Source organism: Salvelinus alpinus, chromosome 16 (genome assembly GCF_045679555.1).
Source record: "Salvelinus alpinus chromosome 16, SLU_Salpinus.1, whole genome shotgun sequence".
NCBI classification, from domain to species: Eukaryota; Metazoa; Chordata; class Actinopteri; order Salmoniformes; family Salmonidae; genus Salvelinus; species Salvelinus alpinus.
The window spans coordinates 1,695,751-1,720,177 of NC_092101.1; the positions used below are offsets into that span (position 1 = coordinate 1,695,751).

General features: G+C 42.2%; 1 protein-coding gene across 4 annotated transcripts in view; it reads left to right on the forward strand.

Moving 5' to 3' along the window:
• The first annotated feature begins 19,269 nt into the window (after positions 1-19,269).
• The window catches only part of mcoln2 (mucolipin TRP cation channel 2), a 43,884-nt gene continuing 38,726 nt past the window's right edge, over positions 19,270-24,427 (forward strand). The window contains exons 1-5 of one of the 4 annotated variants that reach the window (XM_071344469.1): positions 19,270-19,402; positions 20,262-20,415; positions 20,897-21,070; positions 21,665-21,818; positions 22,974-23,052. In XM_071344469.1, the coding sequence (XP_071200570.1) occupies positions 20,269-20,415; positions 20,897-21,070; positions 21,665-21,818; positions 22,974-23,052 (554 nt within the window). In that variant the 5' untranslated portion in view covers positions 19,270-19,402; positions 20,262-20,268. Of the gene's footprint in view, positions 19,533-19,961; positions 20,073-20,261; positions 20,416-20,896; positions 21,071-21,664; positions 21,819-22,973; positions 23,053-24,427 lie in introns of those variants that run through there. The other 3 variants (XM_071344467.1, XM_071344470.1, XM_071344468.1) reach the window with 3 other exon arrangements.

Below are 24,427 nucleotides of genomic sequence, written 5' to 3' on the forward strand. Positions count from 1 at the left end.
ATTTAACTTTTCCCACAATTAGCAAAACCTTACACTCAAGGAGCAAAACACAAGGCTAGATTTGCACAACTGTAAGCACATTGTCAGCTTCACACTATTTGCAAAACATTACACACAGTGATTTGCAAAACACTTAACACACTTGTATACATCAGACACAGAAGTATATCATGATGTCACTTCCTTGCAATTCAAAAGCACTGACTGTCAAATAAACACACCTATGAGCCAATCTGTTAAACAAAGCCATCAGGTGCACAAACACATGATTGCTAAATTGTAGACACACCAATCAGGTTTAAGCACTATAAAAATGCAGGAGGTAGGTTCACCTGCCTTCAACCAAAATGCCTTCAACCAATATAATCAATGTCACAGGGCAACGTGGGGGTAACATCACCCTTTGCGCTGCCATTTCACAGCATGGGGTTGTCCTCCATCATGCCAAAATGGGCCTTTACAACACACCTCACATTCTCTCATTTTTGGACCGATTGCACCACATCGTCACAGTAGGTAATGAAATGCACCAGATGCAATACACATTGTCTTCTGGGACAATGTGTCATTCCACCGCTCTGCTTTGGTCCAGAACTGGTTTCAACACCATCCACAGTTGACAGTACTATACCTTCCACCATACTCTCCGTTTCTAAACCCTATCGAAGAGTTTTTCTCTGCATGGCGGTGGAAGGTTTACGATCTCCAGCCCCAGGCTCAGGTACCCCTCATTCAGGCCATGGAGGACGCCTGTGACCAAGTCGACGGCGCAGCTGTGCAAGGATGGATTCGACATTCAAGACGGTTCTTCCCTCGTTGTCTTGCTAATGATGATATTGCTTGTGATGATGAAATTCTCTGGCCAGATCCAGCTAGGCGAAGAGATAATGTATAGTATGTTTACTGTAGTATTTTCTGTACAATATTGTCCGTTTTTTTCTGATAATTTTTTATGTTTGTTGTTGTTGTTATTTACTGTAATTGTAACCTGTACTGGATACAGTATTTTAAGTTTGTCTGTTGTTTGCTGAGCTAACAGTGTTATGCACACTACTGTAGTAGCATGAAAACTGGGACATGTTTGTTGTGATTCTCCATGTTGACATGTTGACTGATTTGGGTATATGGAGAGAAATAAATGATATTTTCCTCAGTCTGCAGCGTTGGTCTTGTGTAGTGTTTGTATAGTTGCACTTTCTCTGTGTACTTCATTTACACTACTCTAATCACTGACAATTAGACTTGCTAAAAGTGTTTTAGGTTAGCAACAGCAGTGTGTAACTGGTTCAAAAAGATTGAAGTCATATGAAATGTGTGTGTTTCGTATGGTAACAAAATATCATTTTTATGAAGTCGTGTATAGTTTTGACAAAAGTGTTCCATTTTGCAAATGATCTGAAGTGTTGTGCTACTTTGGTGTAGGGTTGTGCTAATTGTGTGTAGTGTTTTGACAAACCGGGCCCTGTTTTCAAAATTGTGCTTAAACAATTGAAAAAAACTGTAAGTGTCAGCAATTGTTTCCATTAATGCTAGTTAGTGCTAGTTTGACCACCAGAGGGCATCTTTGAGAATCATTTGACTGTTTTTAATATTGGCTGTACTAGAGAATTTAAAACCTTTTTTATGAGAACAAAGTATATGGAAAGACTTTTAGAAATGTAGCTTAATTAATTTGATTCATATTATGGTGTTTCTATTCCAAGAAAGATGACGCTGTACAACGTGACCGGTCGGGAGTAGGCCTAGGTTGCTAAGTGACTGCGAGTGAAGAGCAAAATAATCCTAACATTTCCACGCCCTAATTGTAGTCTAACCAATATCCAAACGGAGATTCAGTGAAAATAAAAACCAGATTGATTTATCAAGACCAGTCCCCATGCTTGTCGCAAAGAGAAACCTAAAGCCCACCATGCCTATTTTTCATTGTATTTTCCCAAGTCTCTCTCAACTCCAGGACCACTGCCAGCGTTTTTTTTTTTATTGCCTGATGCAGTACTCTAGTGCCAGAGAAGAGAGACTCTCGGACTGAAAGACCTTCATTAATTTATGAAAAGATAGTCAATTGGTGCCACAGTTTAGACTACCGATAGATCAGCATTCAAACTCCCCCTTGTGATAGTGTGGTGCAATTTCAGAACGAGCAATCGGCCACCATCTACCACAAACAGTCGCGGCATAAACTCAAATCTTTGTGAGATATATGTCAAATATGAGCAACCTGATTCAAGTGTCCTCCATTACTCTGAAACGGGACTGGCTCAGCCTTATTTTGCTGTTGGCATGTGGTTTTGGTTTATCTGAAGCTATCTAATGGTAGTTAGCTAGCAGTGATCTTAGCTAGCCAGTTCGAGTTGAAACATTATTGAAAGCAAGCTGGCTACATTCTATCTAACCTGAAATGCTAATGAATAGGCTACAGTTGCCAAGATCTGGCATGACAGCCAATGGAGATCCCTCCACAATGCAGTTGAAGAAGCTGTTGTTAGCAAGGTAGCTATCTTGCTAACATTAGCAAAGCAAATATTCCCCTGTCATTACATCACACGTTAGGGAAAGGCTTTGTATTTAGCTATTCACAGTATCATGGCTAGCCTGGCTAACTAGCATTATCAAATAATACACTGAACAAAAATGTCAACACAACATGTAAAGTGTTGGTCCCATGTTTCATGAGCTGAAATAAAAGATCCCAGTAATGTTCCATCACACAAGAAAATGTATATCTGTCAAATGTTGTGCACATATTTGTTTACATCCCTGTTAGTGAGCATTTATCTTTTGCCAATATAATTCATCCACCTGACAGGTGTGGCATAATCAAGAAACTGATTAAACAGCATGCTCATTACACAGGTGCACCTTGTGCTAGGGACAGTAAAAGGCCACTCTAAAATGTGCCGTTTTGTCACACAACACAATGCCACAGATGTATCAAGTTTTGAGGGAGGGTGCAATTGGCATGCTGACTGCAGGAATGTCCACCAGAGCGGTTGCCAGATAATTCAATGTTAGTACGTCTAACCGGCCCCACAACTGCAGACCACGTGTAACCACGCCAGCCCAGGTCCTCCACATCCGGCTTCTTCACCTGCGGGATCGTCTGGGACCAGCCACCCGGACAGCTGATGAAACGGTGGGTTTCCACAACCGAAGAATTTCTGAACAAACTGTCAGAAACAGTTCTTCCATGGCCTGCATACTCCCCAGACATGCAACCCATTGAGTATGTTTGGGATGCTCTGGATCGATGTGTACGACAGCGTGTTCCAGTTCCTGTCAATATCCAGCAACTTCACACAACCATTGAAGAGGAGTGGGACAACATTCCACAGGTCATCATCAACAGCCTGTTCAACTCTATGTGAAGGAGATGTGTCATGCTGCATGAGGCAAATGGTGGTCACACCAGATACTGACTGGTTTTCTGATCCATGCCCCTACCTTTTTTTATGTATCTGTGACCAACAGATACATATCTGTATTCCACATCATGTGAAATCCATAGATTAGGGCCTAATACATTTATTTCAATTGACTGATTTCTTTATATGAACTGTAACTTAGTAAAATCTTTGAAATAAACGCATGTTGCATTTATATTTTAGTAGTTTAAACTACATTTATTCACCAGTCACCAACAACACCAGTCTCAGGTTTGACGGTTGACAGCCCACAGAAGTAGGAGCTAGCGTAGGATGTAATCCATATCCTGGCCATCTGTCCAAAATTGTTCAAATACTTTATGGAAGCCCATTTTCACTATAGTATTTCTCGAGCAATATGTGCATTGCACATCAAGCTACTGCCAAAGATAATGGCAGGGAAAGTAACCACATTGTGTTTTCTGGGGAAGACCATTTCTCCTTGCATGACAATTCTCCACAGGCATTGCCACCATTAATGAAAAAAAGGGGACATGTATGTTGACATAATTGTAATCCCAACCTCTCGTGTAAATTGAGACGAACTCACTTCCAAAACTCAGTTTTAGACAAGAATGACTTTGACCAAAAATATCATATTTACACTATTGTAGTCAAATTTGACAGTAGAATAAATGTTTCTGAATCATACCGATGCCACATAGGCCGTTTTCAAAAAGAGAAGGTACTTTTTAGATTCAGTCGCCCTTTAACAGCAATCATTATGAGAGAATATATGATTGATAAAAAAATCACAGTTGGAAATTGGCTGTTATCTAGGCTGAGGGAAAAAAGAGTCCATTTTTTATTTGTCACACTTGCCAAAGACAGAGAATCTGATCGCTCAAAAGTCACCTAAATTTCTCCACTCAAAGGCTGACGGGAGATCTGCAGAATTATTGAAATTACACTCTAAATAAAAATGTATTTAATTGAAACAGAAGGGCTCAGAAAAAAAGTGTAATGTTGGCAACAGCCTTGAGCAGCCTCAACAACTTGAACCATCCTTTCAAATTAAAATGTCTTATTGTTTGAGTAAAAATGGTTTCTTTCCCTCCGCTCTCTTAATTTTTGGGACTTTTCTTTTAATGGATCTCATTTGTCAAGCGAGAAGAGATACACACTTTTGGCTGTGGCCTTCATAGAAAAATGCATCGTTTTTTTCTCTCTAAAAAACAACCCTTCTGTTATTATTCCTTTGTCTGTTCCAATTCAATGATTCCTAAATTCCCCCTCTGTTCCAACTCCTGCAATCCCAGTTCACTTTGGCAGGAGAGAACAGGCATCTGTCCAAAACGTCAACCCGTCCGTCTGTCCTCACCATGCCCCCACTTCATACACACACACACGCAATCAACTCGTACTCACATTAAGGATATTGCAATGATCTTGGCCTGACTAGTGCAAGCTGGCTTAGTGTGGGATGGCCCCATTTGATAGTCTATGAACGTTCCAATAAATCACAGACACAAAGGACCAAGTACTCTTGCTTATCCACATATGAAAAGCATCGCCACGTTGCTCCAGTGCCTCTCCAACTCTCTCTATCTTGCTTTCTCTCTCTCTACTCTACCCTTCCTCTCTCTATCCCTCCCTCTCTCTACCGCACCCTGCCTCCCTCTCTTTTCTCTCTCTAATCGGAGACAGTGTCCGGTCTGGAGAGCTTCACTCTATTTCATCACTTTCTCCTGTCTGACAGAAAATCTACCAACACATCTGACTCATTCAAGAGTCAGCAACTTTAGAAAGTTCACCAGGGGGGAAATTCCAGCATCGAGCTTTTTCTGATAATGTCCTTGCTTTTATTTATTTTTATCAGGTTACAAAGAAGTGTTACCTAAACAGTCCTTAAACACTCTGTGGCCTATATACCAGAAAAGGAGGTTAAAATTTCGATTTCTTTCTGAAAGATCTTATCGTGTCCAGGCCACATTTGAGAACAGAGTGGCTCCGCCGGCTAGTTTGAGAGGTTGGGTGATGTTAACATCCCAATCTCACTCAGTAACACAGGCAGGTAATCTGTGTGCCATGCCTAATTAATGAGCCTGTTTGTGTGGTAACAGTGAGTAAGTGAAGAAAGGAGGCCTTATTTTCCCTCACGCCACAACGAGCAGAAAACCCTGGCACAGACACACAGAGAGAGAGCGAGAAAGACACAGAGAGAGAGAGAGAGAGAGAGAGAGCAAATAAGCTGTGTCTTAAATATTAATTATACTTTGAGACTCAAGTGCAACACACCTTTACGATATGTGGTACCGAGAATTGAACTATTGACTCTTTCATGAACCCTGGCACATGTTGGTATCCATTTACCTGAAAGGGTCAATCTTTTGAACAAAGAGCTAGTTCTAATTCTACGTTAGATAGCTCAAAGAAACTGGGGTGGCAAACTTTGATCTGTGGTATCCTGGAAGGTCTACCCCGGGTGTTGGTGATAGAGGGGAGGTACGTGCCGCCATGTTGGCTCCCTTTGCTGGGAGTATACGGGCTGGGCACCCCAACGCTGATGCCCCAAGTAGAGGTAATGAGTGGAGAGTGCCAACCAGCAGAGCAGGCCACATAAAGTGAGCACCGTGGCATACCTCGAGGGAAGACAGAGAGACAGACACTCTCCGAAGTTCAGTGGTTTGGGGTGTTAATTATCTGATCAGCTTTTTTCTGATAATGTAAGTCAAAACGGCAGAGGCAACTCAGGATGCAACACCCAGGTTCAAAGTAAAACCATTGACCATACGTATCAAACCTCTCAGAGTAAGAGTGCTGCTCTAAGATCAGGTCTTCCCCGTCTATGTAGTCTTACTAATTGCAATCTAAAATGCAAAACTGATCCTAAATCCAGCCCTCCTACTCTGAGACGTTTGATAGATATGGTTCCAGATCTTTTCACACAAGTCCAATTCTAACCTTGAGAGTAGACACACTGCTCAGAACCGTTCCCTTGTGAAGAATGCATACAGAAATGCCCAAATATAAAAGCCCAATTCGATGAACTGTCTTCATTCAGCTCGTTCGCCAGGTTTAACATTCTCCTAAACAGGCAGCCAGGAGAGCAAGACTTCAGGAATGGACAATGCAGCTTGTTTCCAGTAGTCGGCAGTATCGACTAGCAGATACTGTATCACGCCTTGTCGAGCCAGTGTCCAGCCAGGAAACGGGAATTACAGAGTAGCACGGCCTTGAAAGCATGCTATGCAGAGCCCTTCACAAGCATGAATTTTAAGCCCGAACCCTACCCACGACATTCAGGCCCTACCATACCCAGGCCCGATTGCTTCTGCCAAATTTATAGCCTGGCCTTGCCCAAAATCTGAAATAACTTTAAACCGACATAACTTAAGGAACGTCATTATTTCCTGTGAAAATCTCTCCTGTCTTATATTTGATCAAGTTGAAGCACTTCTGAAACCATGTTATGTTCTCAGTGCGCAGCAGAGCATGACCTCAGCTTCAATATGTTTGTGATCAATTTCGTGATACCCGAGCTCTACCCATACCCTAGTTATTGATGAAAAAACAGGCCCTACCCGGTCCTAACCCAATGTATAATGTCGGGGCCCGTTGGGCTCGGGTCAGGTAGCAGAGCTCTAACACCATGCATTTAAGAGTGCTTTCTTTCCCCCACCTGTGTGAGTTCAAATAAATCCTGGAGGCTCTTGTAGTCACACAAATGAAAATGCATCCATTTATACTGTAACTATATCAGCAAAAGAAAATTGGCTAGAAAGTGAAGCAGAGCTGGGCCTGGGCATGCTGATTGGGGCTTGGCCTGGGTCATTTTAATGGAGCAAGAGGGACATCTAATGGTTGGATTTAGACAGTGTGCTCTTTTTCCACATTGTGTTGTCAGTAGTATCTCGAGTTTCCCTTTGTCTATGGCTGTGATGAGTGTCATTTGAGCCCATGTGCTACAGTATAGTTATTCATATGCATCTTAAAATGGCACCCTATCCCTTATGTAGTGCACTACTTTTGATCAGGGCCCACAAGGGTAGTATGTGAAGTTGTGCGCTACATAGGGAATAAGGTGCCATTTGGGACTCAACATGGTGACATGCTTAGTCTTAACTACATGTGTAGTGTAACGGTTTTGACTTGAATTGAGGTGATGGTTTGTTAGGGGTGCAAGGTAGGTCATCCCTACCAGAGAAACATTGGATTTCTCCTTTGTCTCATCTGTCAGTCAAGTCTACACCAATACAAAGGATTCATGTAAAAGTCAGAATTGTGAAATACACTTTGCATAAACCCTTAAAACATTGGAAGCAGTAAGTAACTTCAAAACAAAGGTGTCCATTTGCTTTTCTTATATTATTCAAAATAAAATATCCCACAAACATAACAGTCTCAAAATAATAATAACTTTGGTCACTCAGGAAAGGCACATTCCTCTGGCCTAAAAGGAGTTTGACTCAGTAAATGACTACAGTGAACCTATTTGACCTGTCTAGCAATGTTCATCCATACATAAGGGAGGTTTCTGAGTCAAAGGTGAACAAGGTGATTAGCTCACTAAAGAACTCTAAAGCCAAATATGTGTTTGGGCTGGACTCTACAGAGAGTCACTCACTGGCCCCATTACTAAGGTCACCAACACATCTATTGGTGGTGTTAGCAATAGTCTGGAATAACACAGATCTTTAAATCAGGTGACCCTGCTGATGTGAGTAACTACAGGCCCATTAGTATACTACCTGTGGTGTTGAAGGTTGCTGAAAAGTGTGTAGCAGAGCAACTGATTGCCCACTTCAACAACAGCCCCTTCACAGAAATGGCCAAATGCTTTCTTTGGAAAATGTGAAGTCCAAGATGGACAAAAGGGGCATTGTTGGGGATGTGTTTCTAGACCTAAGGAACGTCTTTGATACTGTTAACCATGAGGTTCTCATCACAAAACTGTCCAAATTAAACTTTTCCCCCAATGTCTTGAGATGGATGAAATCATACCTTGAGAGCAGAACCCAGTGTGTCAGAGTGAGCAATGAGATGTCGCCCACTCTCAGCTATGATGTAGGCGTGCACCAAGGGTCAATACTGGGGCCACTGCTGTTCAGCCTGCATGTTAGTCACAAATAGGGCAACTTATGCTACTACGCCAGATGTCTATGTGTCAGGGGAGAAGATCCAGTTGGTGTCGGATTTTAGGTACCTTGGCATCATACTTGATTCCAACCTCTCTTTTAAAAAGCAAGAGAAAAAGGTAACTCAAATAACCAAAATCAACCTAGCTAATTTCCGATACATACACAATTGTTTGACTACAGAGGCAGCAAAACTGTACTTCAATGCTATGATACTCCCCCACTTAACATACTGCTTGACTAGTTGTGCCCAAGCTTGCTGTACAACATTAAAACCCATTCAGTCTGTCTACAAACAGGCTCTCAAAGTGCTTGATAGAAAGCCAAATTGCCATCATTACTGTTACATCCTCAGAAAGCATGAGTTCCTGAGTTGGGAAAATCTTGTGCAATACACAGAGGCATGTCTTGTATTCAAGATCCTAAATGGCCTGGCTCCACGTCCACTTAGTACTTTAGTCAAACAGAAAACCCAAACCCATGGCAGCAGATCCACAAGGTCTGCCATGAGAGGTGACTGTAAAGTTCCCTAAAGGAAAAGCAGCTTTAGTCAAACTGCTTTCTATGTGAGAGCATCCATGTCTGGAACACACCATCATCCGACACACATACATACAATGGCTTGCGAAAGTATTCACCCCCCTTGGCATTTTCCCTATTTTGTTGCTTTACAATCTGGAATTAAAATAGATTTTTAGGGGTTTTGTATAATTTAATTTACAGTTGAAGTCAGAAGTTTATATACATATACACATTTTGTTGATTTAAAAAAAAAAATGTATCAATTACATGTTACATTTACCACATTGGTAACACTTTACCTTAAGTGTCCTTCAAATAATAATAATAATACTAAATAGTAATACATGTATTTATAGCATAGTAGTTACATGTATGTACACTATTGTAAAGTGGCTGTTCCACTGGATATCATAAGGTGAATGCACCAATTTGTAAGTCGCTCTGGATAAGAGCGTCTGCTAAATGACTTAAATGTATATGTAAATGTAATTACTATGTACATACTATGTAATTACACTGTAATAGCGGTTTAGTGCTATAGGTTATTACACAAGTGGAACAAGGATATGTAATTACAAATCAGCTTGATGGCGGTCATTCCACATGTGTAATTACTTTTGTTACTTTTGTTCCGACTCCCGAGCGCTACAATGGTAATCTTGGCACTTGCAGAGACTTTCTTGTGCAATCCTCACTAGTATTTGAGCAACAGCCCTAGTGCTAGTGAACGAGCCAAGATTCAGTCACCTATCTGCTTCTCCTACGGTAGATTCACGGAGGAGATGAGGAAGGTCTTCGACCACCCGGTCCGTGGAAAGGATACCGCTTAACGACTTCTGTCCCTTCGTCAAGGCTCCCAGAGTATGGCTGAAATAGCATGTGAGTTCCGCACCCTCGACACAGAGAGCAGCTAGAATGAGGAGGCCCTTCAGGGAGCATTCCAAAACGCACTCACTGAGACCCTCAAAGACGAGTTGTTGTCCAGAGAGGTGCCTGTTGGACTTGACGAACTAATTTCTCTCACTATCCGCATTGACAACCATCTCCGTAAGCGTCGGAGGGAGAGAGTAGGTAGGGTTGCATGTCCCATAACATCTGCTTCAGTGCCTTGCTCTCCTTCTCTGACTGCATCACATCTCCAGGCAGGTTCTAATCCTGAACCCATGCAGCTCAGCCGGACCCGTCTATCTCCAGAGGAGAGGCAGCGGCGTATCAGTACTAGGAGCTGTTTATATTGTGGCCAGGTTGGTCACCTGGTCTCCACTTGTTCCCTGTGTCCAGCAAAAGAGGGGGCCTTGCTTGAGGCCATCCTTGTGTGGCAGAGCCAGGCTCCTCTGTCTGCTCTCATCGATTCAGGTGCCGACAAGAGCTTCCTGGACCGAGGGGTCATTAACCAGTTGGGTCTGGACACTGTTTCTTTCGATTCACCTCTCGATGCCAACACTCTCAATGGAAAGCAACTCTTCCGTGTTTTTGAGAGAACTGTTCCTGTTATCCTGCGTCTCTCTGGAAATCACCAGGAAAAGATCAGTTTCCACATATCGACTGTCCTTACTCTCCCCTGGATCTGGGTCATCCATGGTTAAAGATACACAACCCACAGATTGACTGGTCCACCGGGAGGGTAACTACTTGGAGTACATTTTGTCATTCCAATCGTCTACATTCTGCACTTCCACCTGCCTTGTCCGCACCCCAGTCAATTCCAGAACCCCCAGACCTGTCTTCTGTTCCTCCAGAGAATCACGGTCTAGCTCCTATATTTAGTAAGCACCACACCCCACCTCTGCCGTAAGACTGCGCTATCAAGCTGCAGCCTGGAGCTCTTCTCCCTAGTAGCAGGTTGTATAACCTCTCTCGCCCCGAGCAAGAGGCTATGGAGGAATACATCCAGGATACCCTGGCTGTCGGACATGTCAGGCCTTCTTCCTCTCCGGTGGGAGCTTGGTTTTTTTTTGTCAAGAAAGAGGATGGGTCACTGAGGCCATGCATAGACTTCCGTGGGTTGAATAGTATCACTGTCAGGAACAAGTATCCCTTGCCACAGTGCTGCTTTTGCCTCCCTCCATGGTGCCACAGTGTTTACTAAACTTGACCTCCTGAATGCCTACCACCTTGTTCGCATCAGAGGGGGACGAGTGGAAAGTGGCGTTCAACACACCACTTGGACATTGAGTATTTGGTCATGCCTTTTGGTCTCACTAATGCCACTGCTGTTTTTCAGAGCCTGGTTAATGACGTCCTGAGGGATGTCATTGGGCGTTTTGTTTTTGTCTATGTGGATGACATTCTTATTTTTTCGAAGGACCTTGAGGCTCACAAGCAACACGTTCCCCAAAGGCTGTTGGAGAATAAGCTGTTTGTTAAGACTGAGAAATGTGAGTTTCATGGTTCCTGTGTACTTCTTGGGTTACATCACTGCTCAAGGACAGCTACGAATTGACCCTGCCAAGGTTAGAGCAGTCACAGAGTGGCCTGGGCCCGCAAATCTGAAGCAGCAACAGCGTTTCCTGGGGTTTGCCAATTTTTGTAGATGTTTCATCTGTGACTACATTTACATTTACATTTAAGTAAACTACAGTCGTTTGGCAGCTCCTCTCACCACCACTCCATTCCACTGGTCCCCTGAGGCAGCGTTCCGGGACCTCAAGCACCGCTTCACTTCCGCTCCAATCCTTGCCCATCCAGACCCTGAATTCCAGTTCGTTCTCGAGGTGGACGCTTCCGACACCGGTGCAGATGAAACCTGTCTCAACGTTCTCCCTCGGATCAGAAGCTCCATCCTTGTGCCTTGTCCCGCAAGCTCTCACCTGCAGAGAGACATTTTGACATAGGTAACCAGGAACTCCTGGTTGTTAAGCTGGCTCTTGAGGAGTGGCGTCACTGGTTAGAGGGTTTGGTCCTTCCCTTCATTGTGTGGACGGATCACAAAACAATCTAGCCTACATCCAGACCGCCAAACGTCTGAACTCTCGGCAGGCCAGGTGAGCATTCTTTTTCGGAAGATTCAACTTCACACTCACATATCGCCCCGGACCTAAGAATATCAAGCCTGATGCCCCCTCCCGTCAGTTCACCGCAGACAACACAGGTTCCGAGCCAGAAAACATTATGCCATCGTCCTGCATCGTTGCTGGTGTCTCCTGGGAGAGTCCCGTGTTCGTCAGGCTCCGTTGAACAAGCTTGATCCAAGAAACGTACCTTGTAAGGCTCTGTTTGTGCCAGATTCAGTTTGTTCTGAAGTTCTTCAGTGGGCCCATTCTACCCAGCTCACCTGTCACCCTGGCATGAACCAGACTGTCGCCTTCCTGCGTCAGCAATTTTGGTGGCCCACCATGGAGAAAGACGCTCGGGAATTAATCTCATCCTGCTCGGTCTGTGCCCGGAACAAAACCTCCACCAAACCTACATCCGGTGTGCTTCGCCCTCTTCCCATACCCAGTCGCCCCTGGTCACACATAGCTCTGGACTTTGTCACTGGCCTTCCCCCATCGAACAGTAACTCAGTCATCCTCACTATTATTGACCGAATTTTTTATTTTAATTTTTTCCACATGAGCTGTTGTCATCGCACCTGGAGGAGGGCCCAGGCTGCTCTTCGTGCCTCTGCCAGGACCCAATCCCAAGCTAACCGTCAATGTGCATCAACCCCAGTCTACACTCCAGGCCATTGACGACCATCCTGTCTCACCATCCGGCGGCTTTTGGATGTGCGCCGCCATGGTTGGCAGTATCTGGTTACTGGGAGGGATATGGGCCTGAGGAGCGCTGCTGGGTTCCCCGTCATCACATTCTGGATCCCTCCCTCTTACAGGATTTTCATACCTTACTGGGTCGCGCGCCAGGTGGTGTCTGTAGGGGGAGGGGGGGGGGGGAGGTGTATTGTCACATCTACTCCTGCTACGCCCTCTTGTGGTCATCCGGTGTCTTCTTGACCTGCAGTTACTCCCCCAGTACACACTCTCTCTCTCTCTCTCCCCCTCTCTGTGTGATTGTGTGGTTGGAGACAGGTGTGCTGGAGTCAGAGCAGATGCCTACCAGCTACAACTCGTTCCATATTCAAGACCTCTACAAATACTCAGTCCTGCCGCTTCCACTCTGCCAGATCATAATCTCTGCTCAGACAGCTCATGCTTCTAGCTATTTATTATTATTCAAGATCCTGTTACGCTGCGGTGCCTGTTTCCCTACCTGACGCTGTTTATCCTCTCATTGCAGTTTTACCGCTCTGTCTCTGGTGCCTGTCTCCCGTTCCACATCTCAACACCCTACTACCCTGTTCTGGATTTAGCTCACCACCACTACCTTGGATTCCCCTCCGGACCTGTTTACCCGGTTCTACCCAGCTCACTCCAACCTCAGTCTCCATCTGGTTTTCTACAACTCATCCGAGCTTCCCCAGATCTGCACTCCATATCTCCCTGTGTTACAATAAATATCTTGGTTCATTCATCCCTGTTTCCTCATCTGAGTCTGCTCTTGGTTTCCCCTGTGTCGCTCCGCCTAACAGATTACAACTGTGTCTTTCTGGGTAAGTCTCTAAAAGCTTTGCACACCTGGATTGTACAATATTTGCACAATATTGTTTTTGAAATTCTTAAATCTCAAGTTGGTTGGTCATTTTCAAGTCTTGCAATAGATTTAAGCCAATTTAAGTCAAAACTGTAACGAGGCTACTCAGGAACATTCAATGTCATCTTGGTATGCAACTCCAGTGTATTTAGCCTTGTTTTAGATTATTGTCCTGCTGAAAGGTGACTTCATCTCCCAGTGTCTGATGGAAAGCCGACAACCAGGTTTTTCACAAGGATTTTGCTCGTGCTTAGCCCAAATCCATGAATTTGTTATCCTGGAAAAACTCCCAAGTCCTTAACAACCTCTTCAGGCTAGGGGGCAGTATTTTCACGTCCGGATGAAAAGCGTGGACAAAGTAAACTGCCTGCTACTCAGGCCCAGAAGCTAGGATATACATATAATTGGTAGATTTAGATAGAAAACACTAAAGTTTCTAAAACTGTTTGAATAATGTCTGTGAGTATAACAGAGCTGATATGGCAGGCGAAAACTTGAAGAAAAATCCATCCAGGAAAAAATAACTGACGTCACTCTCTTTTCAATGGGTTTTCTATGAGTATGTAGATTTCTGTGGCGCTTGCAGTTCCTATCGCTTCCACTGGATGTCAAGTCTTTAGAAATTGGTTGATGTTTTTCCTTTGAGAAATGAAGTAGGGCAGTTCAGAACGAGGGTCGAGTGTAGTGTTTGTTTGGCGCTCGCTCCACTTTGCTCCACTTTGTTTTTATCCGCTATTGAACACAGTTTATCCCGTCTTACATTTTATCGATTATTTACATTAGAAAATACCTAAAGTTGTATTAGGATTTTTTTTTAATGTTTGGAACAAGTTTACAGGTAATTTATTAGATATTTTGTAGTCATGTTGCGCAAGTTGGAACCAGTGTTGGATCAAACGTGCCAAATAAATGGACATTTTGGAGATATAACGACGGAATTAATTGAACAAAAGGACCATTTGTGATGTTTATGAGACATATTGGAGTGCCAACAAAAGAAGATCTTCAAAGGAAAGGCATTAATTATATAATTATTTATGCGTTTTGTGTCGCCCCTGGCGGGTTGAAATATGAATGTCATGTGTTTGTTTTGTGGGGTGCTATCCTCAGATAATCGCATGGTTTGCTTTCGCCGTAAAGCCTTTTTGAAATCTGACACATTGGCTGGATTAACAACAAGTGTAGTTTTGCTTTGGTGTATTGCATGTGTCATTTCATGAAAGTTTAATATTTATAGTAATTTGAATTTGGCGCTCTGCCATTTCACCGGATGTTGTCGAGGGGTTCCGCTAGCGGAACATCTAGCCGTAACACGTTAACAATTACAAGCATACCCATAACATGATGCAGCCACCGCTATGCTTGAAAATATGGAGATTGGTACTCAGTAATGTATTGGATTTGCCCCAACATAACACTTTGTATTCAGGACAAAGTAAATTGCTTTGCCACATTTGTTGCAGTATTACTTCAGTGCTATGTTGTAAACAGGAGTGTTTTCTATCCAAATCTACCAATTATATGCATATTCTATCTTCTGGGCCTGAGTAGTAGGCAGTTTAGTTTGGGCACGCTTTTCATCCAAGATTCCGAATGCTGTCCCCTACCCTCGTGAGGTTAACCTTTACCGAACCTCAACCCCGTATCCGGGATCACCCCCCACCCCCCCCCCCCCCCCCACACTGATTAGCATCGCTAGCATAGCGTCACAATTAAATAGTAGCATCTAAATATCATTAAATCACAAGTCCAAGACACCAAATGAAAGATACAGATCTTGTGAATAAAGCCACCATTTCAGATTTTTTAAATGTTTTACAGGGAAGACAAAATATGTAAATCTATTAGCTAACCACGTTAGCAAAAGACACCACTTTTCTAACTCCATCAGTTTCTTACTCCATCAGGTGCTATCACCAATTCGGCCAAATAAAGATATTGATAGCCACTAACCAAGAAAAAACCTCATCAGATGACAGTCTGATAACATATTTATTGTATAGGATAGGTTTTGTTAGAAAAATGTGCATATTTCAGGTATAAATCATAGTTTACAATTGCACCCACCATCACAACTCGACTAGAATAAATACACAGAGCAACGTGTATTACCTAATTACTAATCATAAAACATTTCTTAAAAATACACAGCTCACAGCAATGGAAAGACACAGATCTTGTGAATTCAGACAATATTTCAGATGTTCTAAGTGTTTTACAGCGAAAACACAATAAATCGTTATATTAGCATACCACATGTGCAAACGTTACCAGAGCATCGATTCAAGCCAAAGAGAGCGATAACGTAATCATCGCCAAAATATATTAATTTTTTCACTAACCTTCTCAGAATTCTTCCGATGACACTCCTGTAACATCATATTACAACATACATATAGAGTTTGTTCGAAAATGTGCATATTTAGCCACAAAAAAAACGTGGTTATACAATGACAATACTAGCAAAACTAGCCTGAAAATGTCAGGCGCCATATTTGACAGTGATCTTGTCTCATGATTAACTATTCATAAACTTGACTAAAAAAATATAAGTTGGACAGCTATCGAAAGACAAATTAGTTCTTAATGCAATCGCTGAATTACATTTCTAAAATTATCCTTACTGTGCAATACAGGGTTCGCCAAGCGAAGCTATACCAAAGAAAATGGCGGAATATGCGTTAAAAAAATTGACAGAACAACGATTTATCATCTTAAATATTTCTTACTATGAGGTGATCTTCCATCAGAATCTTGGGCAATGTATCCTTTCTTGGGTCTAATCTTCTTTTGGTCGAAAGATGTCCTCTTGTCCGTCGAAATGCCCACTAACGTTCGACCGGTACTGGAAACGTGCCCAAAGCTTCAAAGTGCATCACCAAGAATTGCCTCAAAATCGCACTAAACGGATATAAATTGCTATAAAACGGTTTAAATTAACTACCTTATGATGTCTTTAACACCTATAACGAGTAAAAACATGACCGGCGATATATAAGTGGCTAAACCAAAGCTTGGAAAGAGATCCAGTCCAACGTCCTTCGTGCGTCAGGCGCAGCAGGAAAAGAAATCCACTTCCGCCTTGTGCTGTTTTATACAGGCCCTGATTGCGCAATCGACTCCATTCAAATTGTCACCACTTACTGACATCTAGAGGAAGGCGTGGGCAGTGTTTGTATCCTCATAGGATTTACAGGGACTTTAAAACTGACCTGGGACCAGAGGCCAACATTTCTGAAATCTCACTCCCTATCAGGAAAAGTGCTGTAGAATGAGTTCTGTTCCACTCAGAGACATAATTCAAACGGCTATAGAAACTAGAGAGTGTTTTCTATCCAATAATAACAATAATATGCATATTGTACGAGCAAGAATTGAGTACTAGGCAGTTTAATCTGTAGAGCAAATTATGCTAATGCGAAACAGCACCCCCTATAGTGGCAAGAAGTTTTTAACAGATGCTGGAGAAGTCATCAGAAGAGCAAAATACTTCATCCAGTTCAGGGCAGTATTTACATTTACGTCATTTAGCAGACGCTCTTATCCAGAGCGACTTACAAGTACATACATTCATACTTTTTTTGTACTGGCCCCCCGTGGGAATCGAACCCACAACCCTGGCGTTGCAAGCGCCATGCTCTACCAACTGAGCCACACGGGACGTTTTGAGTTGAAGTTTTGAGTTGCCTGTACAAGAGACTGAGCCAACGTAGTTTTTGTCATTGTAAACAGAGCAAAATATATAGGTAATTTGTCTATCGGCAAGGGATGAGAGGAAATCCGTGTGTTTTGAGGTATTAGACAGCGCAAATAATAAAATCAAACTTTATTTGTCACACGCGCCGATTACAAGTGTAGATTTTACTGTGAAATGCTTAATTACAATACAATTGATCCTCAAAATGTAGTCTTTTTCCATTTGATTTATTAGGCTTTGTCCAAAATGGCACACTATTCACTAGATAGGGTTCTACTCATATGGGCTGTGGTCGACTCTAGTTCATTATTTAGGGAACTAACCAAAAGTGCAGTTCAAGAAGAGTTAAGAAAATATTTACCCATAAAAGTAATGAGGTTATATACAGGGGGCACCGGTACCGAGTCAATGTACAGGTTATTTGAGGTAATTTGTACATGTAGGTGGGGATGACTATGCATATATAATAAGCAGCAGTGTACAACAGAGGGGGGTTAATGTAAATTGTCCGGTGGCGATTTTGTTAATTTTTCAGCAGTCTTATGGCTTGGGGGTAGAAACTGTTGAGGAGCCTCTTGGTCCTAGACTTGGCACTCTGGTACCTCTTGCCATGCGGTAGTAGAGAAAACGGTCTATAACTTGGGTTACTGGAGTCTCTGACAATTTTATAGGCTTTCCTCTGACACCGCCTATTATATAGGTCGTGGATGGCAGGAAGCTTGGCCCCAGTGATGTACTGGGCCGTTCGCATTACCCTCTGTAGCGCCTTATGGTCAGATGCCGAGCAGTTGCCATACCAGGCGGTGATGCAACCGGTCAGGATGCTCTCTGGTGCAGCTGTAGAACCTTTTGAGGATCTGGGGGCCCATGCCAAATATTTTCAGTCTCCTTAGGGGGAAAGGGTTTTGTTGTGCCCTCTTCACGACTGTCTTGGTATGTTTGGACCATGACAGTTCGTTGGTGATGTGGACACCAAGGAACTTAACACTCGACCCGCTCCACTACAGCCCCAGCGATGTTAATGCGGGCCTGTTCGGCTCGCCTTTTCCTGTAGTCCATGATCAGCTCTTTAGTCTTGCTCACATTGAGGGAGAGGTTGTTGTCCTGGCACCACACTGCCAGCCCTATACGCCGTCTCATCATTGTCGGTGATCAGGCCTACCGCTGTTGTGTCGCCAGGAAACTTAATGGTGGTGTTGGAGTCGTGTTTGGCCAGGCAGTCGTGGGTGAACACGGAATACAGCAGGGGACTAGGTACACACGCCTGAGGGGCCCCAGTGTTAAGGATCAGCGTGGCAGACGTGTTGCCTACTCTTACCACCTGGGTGTGGCCCGTCAGGAAGTCCAGGATCGTGTTACATTCAAAATCATAATGTCACAAGTCATCTCTATTGTTTCTACTGCTGAAAGGAAATCATTATTTGACATTAAAATATTTTATTATTCTTCGTGTTACATTCAAAATCATGATTTATTTCATGATGGGCTGTTAAAGGTTGGCTTATCAACTCTCTTTGTCCTGTATTTCGAACATTTCCGGATAAATGTGCCACCAATCAAGTGTTTTGTTTTTTTAAACTGTTAACTATATTTAAGCAGCTAAATGCACTACAGGTATGTTCAGAGAAGCCACCTTGTAAGTGTTGCTGCATGAGAATCAAATCACAGTATTGCCAAGTACCTAAACTCCTCCACGGAGGTAAGCGCAGACTATTTTTTTTTAAATGAACCCCCGACTCAGAGTCTCTATGCGTCGATACATACCATTTTTGTTTCTTAAACCTTTACCGTGTATCTGTTTTTCCTCTGTTGCATGCCTTTCTTTGTTTGCTGAAATCTATACTTTTTTATAAAATGTTAATCAAATACAACTACCGACTGTTTCCTTGTTGAGATTCAATTGGCACATGAAAATTTGCGCTGATTTGCCAATCTTACAACACCAATGAGTCAGTCATTGGTATGTGATTAACTCTAGTCTGCGCTCAACTCTGTGGAGGAGTTGAGGTGCTTGGCAAATCACAGTACAATACACTACAGTATCAACTGGCTGAATTCAACTTTGGATTGGATATCTGATGCCTGTGTGTAGTCCACCAGCAGCGATTCATGTGAGTGACACACATTGTAACTTATATTATGCTGCTCTGTGATATGATAATTAACAAATCAATCATATCTTATCATTATGGAATTGTTAGTCCAGTATCGTGACGGGAGTGAGTCAGTTGGGCCGCTTGGGTGAGTAGTTCTTACAAGAAGTTGTCAAATATAATTTTTGAACTTTTAATACGAGTTGAGACATTCAGGAACTCTCAATATCAATAAGCCTAACATGACGTTGGTAGAAAATGTCATTCAACTTAAGTGCAGTGAATTTATGTCTTAGCTGTAAAATTACACCGTACGACTACAAAACAATATGCTGAAATGACTTACAAAACACCTCACGTTGTTACAACGAAAGCTTCATACTAGTCAACACTAGTGCAAATATTTTCAGTGCAGTGAGTTAACCTTGGACTTTTCCCCACATGACTGCAGTCACTGTTCAATACAAGGAGTGTTCAGTACAGGGAGTGCTACAGTACATTTATTTGTGCATTTACGGAAACACATCTGGTGGAAAAATAGCCTTTTTTTCCTAAACTGACTGAAATTGCTTATTCAAACGGTTACTTCTCTTTCAATTTGAACTCGTGTGTCCTTCCCCTTTTCAAATGGGATAACACTTAAAGGAACTTGTCAGAAAATAGATTATATGTTTTATCTTGTCTTCCTGTAAGTCATTTTCTTGTCCAAAAGTAATGTGATGAAGATGTCATATTCATTTTCATTCATTCAATCATATTCATTTGAGTTGAAGTTGATAGTTTTTACCTCAAGTTGTTCCCAATCATTTTAGTTGCTATAATAACATTTAAAACATATTTAGCCTAATAATAATGAGAATTGGGTTGTTTCTTTTAGTTCCACAATGAGCCAAGGCATAATCAAGGAGGAAATTCTTCGCGATGATCTAAAATACTACTTCATGAGCCCTTGTGAGAAATACAGGGCCAGACGCCAGTTACCATGGAAACTGGGGGTGCAGATCCTGAAAATCGTCATGATCACATCCCAGGTATAGTCTGAGAAGTGTATCATTAGAACTGTTCTCTCTTTTTAGGAATTATCAAAGGTAATTGCTAAGAATGGCTATTCTGGGTGTCAGTCTGTTTCTGCTCGCTGTCTTGTCAACTCCTTATGGAATTGGTTTGGCATGGCATAAGGAGTTGGCGGTAGAGCAGAAAGTAACAGACAGGCACCAAGGCTTAAGAATGCTATCAACCCTTATGGATTTTTTTTACTCTCACAACTCATTAGTTGAATTTACACTGATTTGGTGATAAAACAATTTGATATGGTTGTGATATGAAAGGCAAATGCCCAGATTAGGCTGTTTTAGTATTTTGTTCATTAGTTCATTGTTAATACAATTCCCCAAAATTGTGCATGTCAGCAATTAAGTTTTCATGATAAAGCACTTTTCAGTACAGAGGAAAAAACGGATGTGTGTTGCATCATACTATCCCTTTAAAATCTGTTTTTCTTCTCCCACCAAGCTTATCTTGTTTGGACTGAACAACCAGCTTGTGGTTTCCTACAAGGAGGAGAATGCCATGACCTTCAAGAACCTGTTCCTCAAGGACTATAGCGGAGTTGATGAGGACGATTACAGTGTAGCTCTTTTCTCCCAACAAGCCGTCTATGACAGTCTGTTCTATGTGCTGGATCAGGCAAGTCTCCAGGGCCCATATTCATAATAAAGCATCTCAGAGTAGGAGTGCAGATCTAGTATCTAAACAAGTCTCCCGACTGTCCTTCTCTTTCCCCTGTCTCTTTTACTCTATCCCCATTCTCTTTCTTACCGACGCTTTCTCCCTTGCTTGTCATCGGTTTCATAATCATTCCTGTATTTTTGCAGAGTAAATTGGTTTCTGCCACTGTTCAGGCAATTTTCCCCTGGGTTATCAATATTGAGTCATGGTTATAGCCTAATGCTGCACACATAAGCATTTCACTCTTAAATACTTTTTTTTATTATAGAGATATAGGGTGACAGTGGGGAAAAACAGAGAGAGGTCGTGTCAAAGGGCAGCAGCTCAGATTTTACCTTCGCCGATACCGTAGACGTGTGCTGCAGGCTGCGACATTACTGCTAGACCAGCCAGGCCACCTTTTACTGTTTTATGAGTATGATTGTCCTTTTTTGTTTATGGTGCTGGTGCACCATTTCATTAGAGGTTATGACTCATACACATAGCGTTACATACAGTAGCTGGTAATGAGCAAAACGCACTTGTGTTTGAATGGCGTTCTGTTTCCTGCAGTACCGCCAGTTGGGGCGCCTCTCTGTGGGGCCTATCAGTTACGCTGAGGAGGATGGGAAACTGTTACCTCTGGTCATCTGTAAGGAGTACTACAAGAGAGGCAATGTGGAACCCTCGGACGAGGCCTACGACATTGATGCTCAGTTAGAAAAAGGTCAGTGGACTCCAAGGGCGAAATTGTGGCGTAGATATTTGGGAGGATGAACAGTAGACAGTGACATTTTAAAGCATATTTCCTGCAATTCTACATAGTTTGACATGACTTATTATACCTATTTTCAGGGGTATATGGAGGGGTATTTAAAAAAAATTATAATAAAGGTTAACTTCCTGCATTTTGCCATGGGGAAGAGAAACATTTGCCGTTTTATAATATTATTCTATGAGATAATATGTTGCTAATTTTCTGCTACTCTACAAATTTTGACATGAGCCTGAGAGAAAATGTTGCATTTTTAAAGTAACTGTCCAGTGAAAATCTTACTTTGAAAGAGAATATTCTGTTAACTCATACCCAAATAATGTTGTTGACTCATCCTATACTCGTATTTGTGGCCAAAGTATAAATTGGAGAAAAGCACTTCAACCCCCCACATCAAACTTCAAACAGGCTGTTTAAAAAATGCTTGCTATTTCCTCATAGAGGATGATGTCATCCTGAGCTGGCCAATCAGCCGTCTACTCGCATACATTTTTTAATGACCGGTATCCGACCACACCATTCACTTGTTAAACCTTCATTGTCTAAGAGTGTGAATCAAAATCAAATCAAATCAAATGCATTTATATAGCCCTTCTGACATCAGCTGATATCTCAAAGTGCTGTACAGAAACCCAGCCTAAAACCCCAAACAGCAAGCAATGCAGGTGTAGAAGCACGGTGGCTAGGAAAAACTCCCTAGAAAGGCCAAAACCTAGGAAGAAACCTAGAGAGGAACCAGGCTATGAGGGGTGGCCAGTCCTCTTCTGGCTGTGCTGGGTGGAGATTATAACAGAACATGGCCAAGATGTTCAAATGTTCATAAATGATCAGCATGGTCAAATAATAATAATCACAGTAGTGGTCGAGGGTGCAGCAAGTCAGCACCTCAGGAGTAAATGTCAGTTGGCTTTTCATAGCCGATCATTAAGAGTATCTCTACCGCTCCTGAAGTCTCTAGAGAGTTGAAAACAGCAGGTCTGGGACAGGTAGCACGTCCGGTGAACAGGTCAGGGTTCCATAGCCGCAGGCAGAACAGTTGAAACTGAACAACTTAATTTGGCCTACATATGGTTTAATTAGTTGTTCCAATCTTTTCATCTTTTGCAGATTGTATGACACATGATCCAACAAACGTGAGCCAGTGGAAAGCAGAAAATGTGTCTTTTTTCAATCTGGAATTTTACAGGTACAGTAACATGTTTCTTATTGGACAAGTGAGTGTTTCTTAAGCCTAATGAACACAACCCTGATCATTGGAAAAGCTCCTCGCCGCGGCACACGGAACCGGTTGGTGTCGGCCTGCCCTCCATTTGTTTTCATTTGCGGAGGCTTTCCTAACTGTTCATACCTCAGTGTTCCAGACAGACAAGAAATGGGCAGAGCCGAGTTCATATAGCTCATTGGGTTCGCCTGGGCAAGTCCAGTACAAAAATAATTTCTTAACATTGCAAATAGGAAGGTCCATGAACAGACATGACTCCTTAGAATAGCAACAGTCATCAAAATTGTTAAGGCTTTATATATATATATTTTCTTATAGGTCATTTTTAAATATTTTGTTTAAAAAAAAATGTATATGCCTCACTTGCATAAATACAATGGGTGTATTTGCATATATGACTAAATTAACATTGCGCTGTGGAACAGGGCTGCAACAACCAAAAAACTTGCTCTCTCTAGGCCTACCTGCACCTGTGCTGTCTAGACTGCCTCATTATTACTGTTGTCAAGTTCTGTTGCATAATTCAACAAGTGTGTCAATAGCAGGATACCCTCGGATTAAAAATGAACATGCTTGGCTCTAGTTTACACCTATCTATACATACTTTACATTGTTTGCAAGATCAGACCTAATATGACTGTAATCCAGGTGTTCATTTTCGGAAGTTGTTTTCATTTCAGCGCATTTAATTTGTAAACGTTTCAACTGTATTCCAAGATTACTTTTTCAATTCCACAAAAAATGAACACCCATCAAAATAATGTTATTTCTTGTGACATAAGTGTCGAGATGTGTTAAATAATAAAAAGCTTCAGTGTTCATACAGATGCAACGAAAAGACAATGTATTCGATTGAGCCCATTTCAGCCATTAACAGAGTGTGTTCGACAGGTCATTACAGACATTTTCGTGGTTGTAACGTTAACGGGAAAAAACAATAGGCACAAGAATAAGAGTCGCAGGAATAAAATGAAACCATTCAATCCAGTGAGATGTAAGTGACAAGTAGATTTTGCACCCTTCAAATAGGAAATGGATGGCTTAAAAAGACATCCGCAGGTGGGCAGGGCATGTACGTTGCTACCTTAGAATCAGAGGCATATTTGTTCTACATCAAATATTTCTCTCAACGTTGAACAATGTGTCCTTCCTCCTTCTGAATACGGCCCTGTTATGCTGCATTCATAACCAAGTAGCTCCCGCATTTGACTCCCTGATTTGCATAGTGCTACTACTGATTTTGGAGCTCAAAACAACGATTATCACTGCAGAAACAATAATTAGTGGGGAGAGCACATACATTCTGGTCCACTCTAATTTTTGCAGTGCGTGAAATATA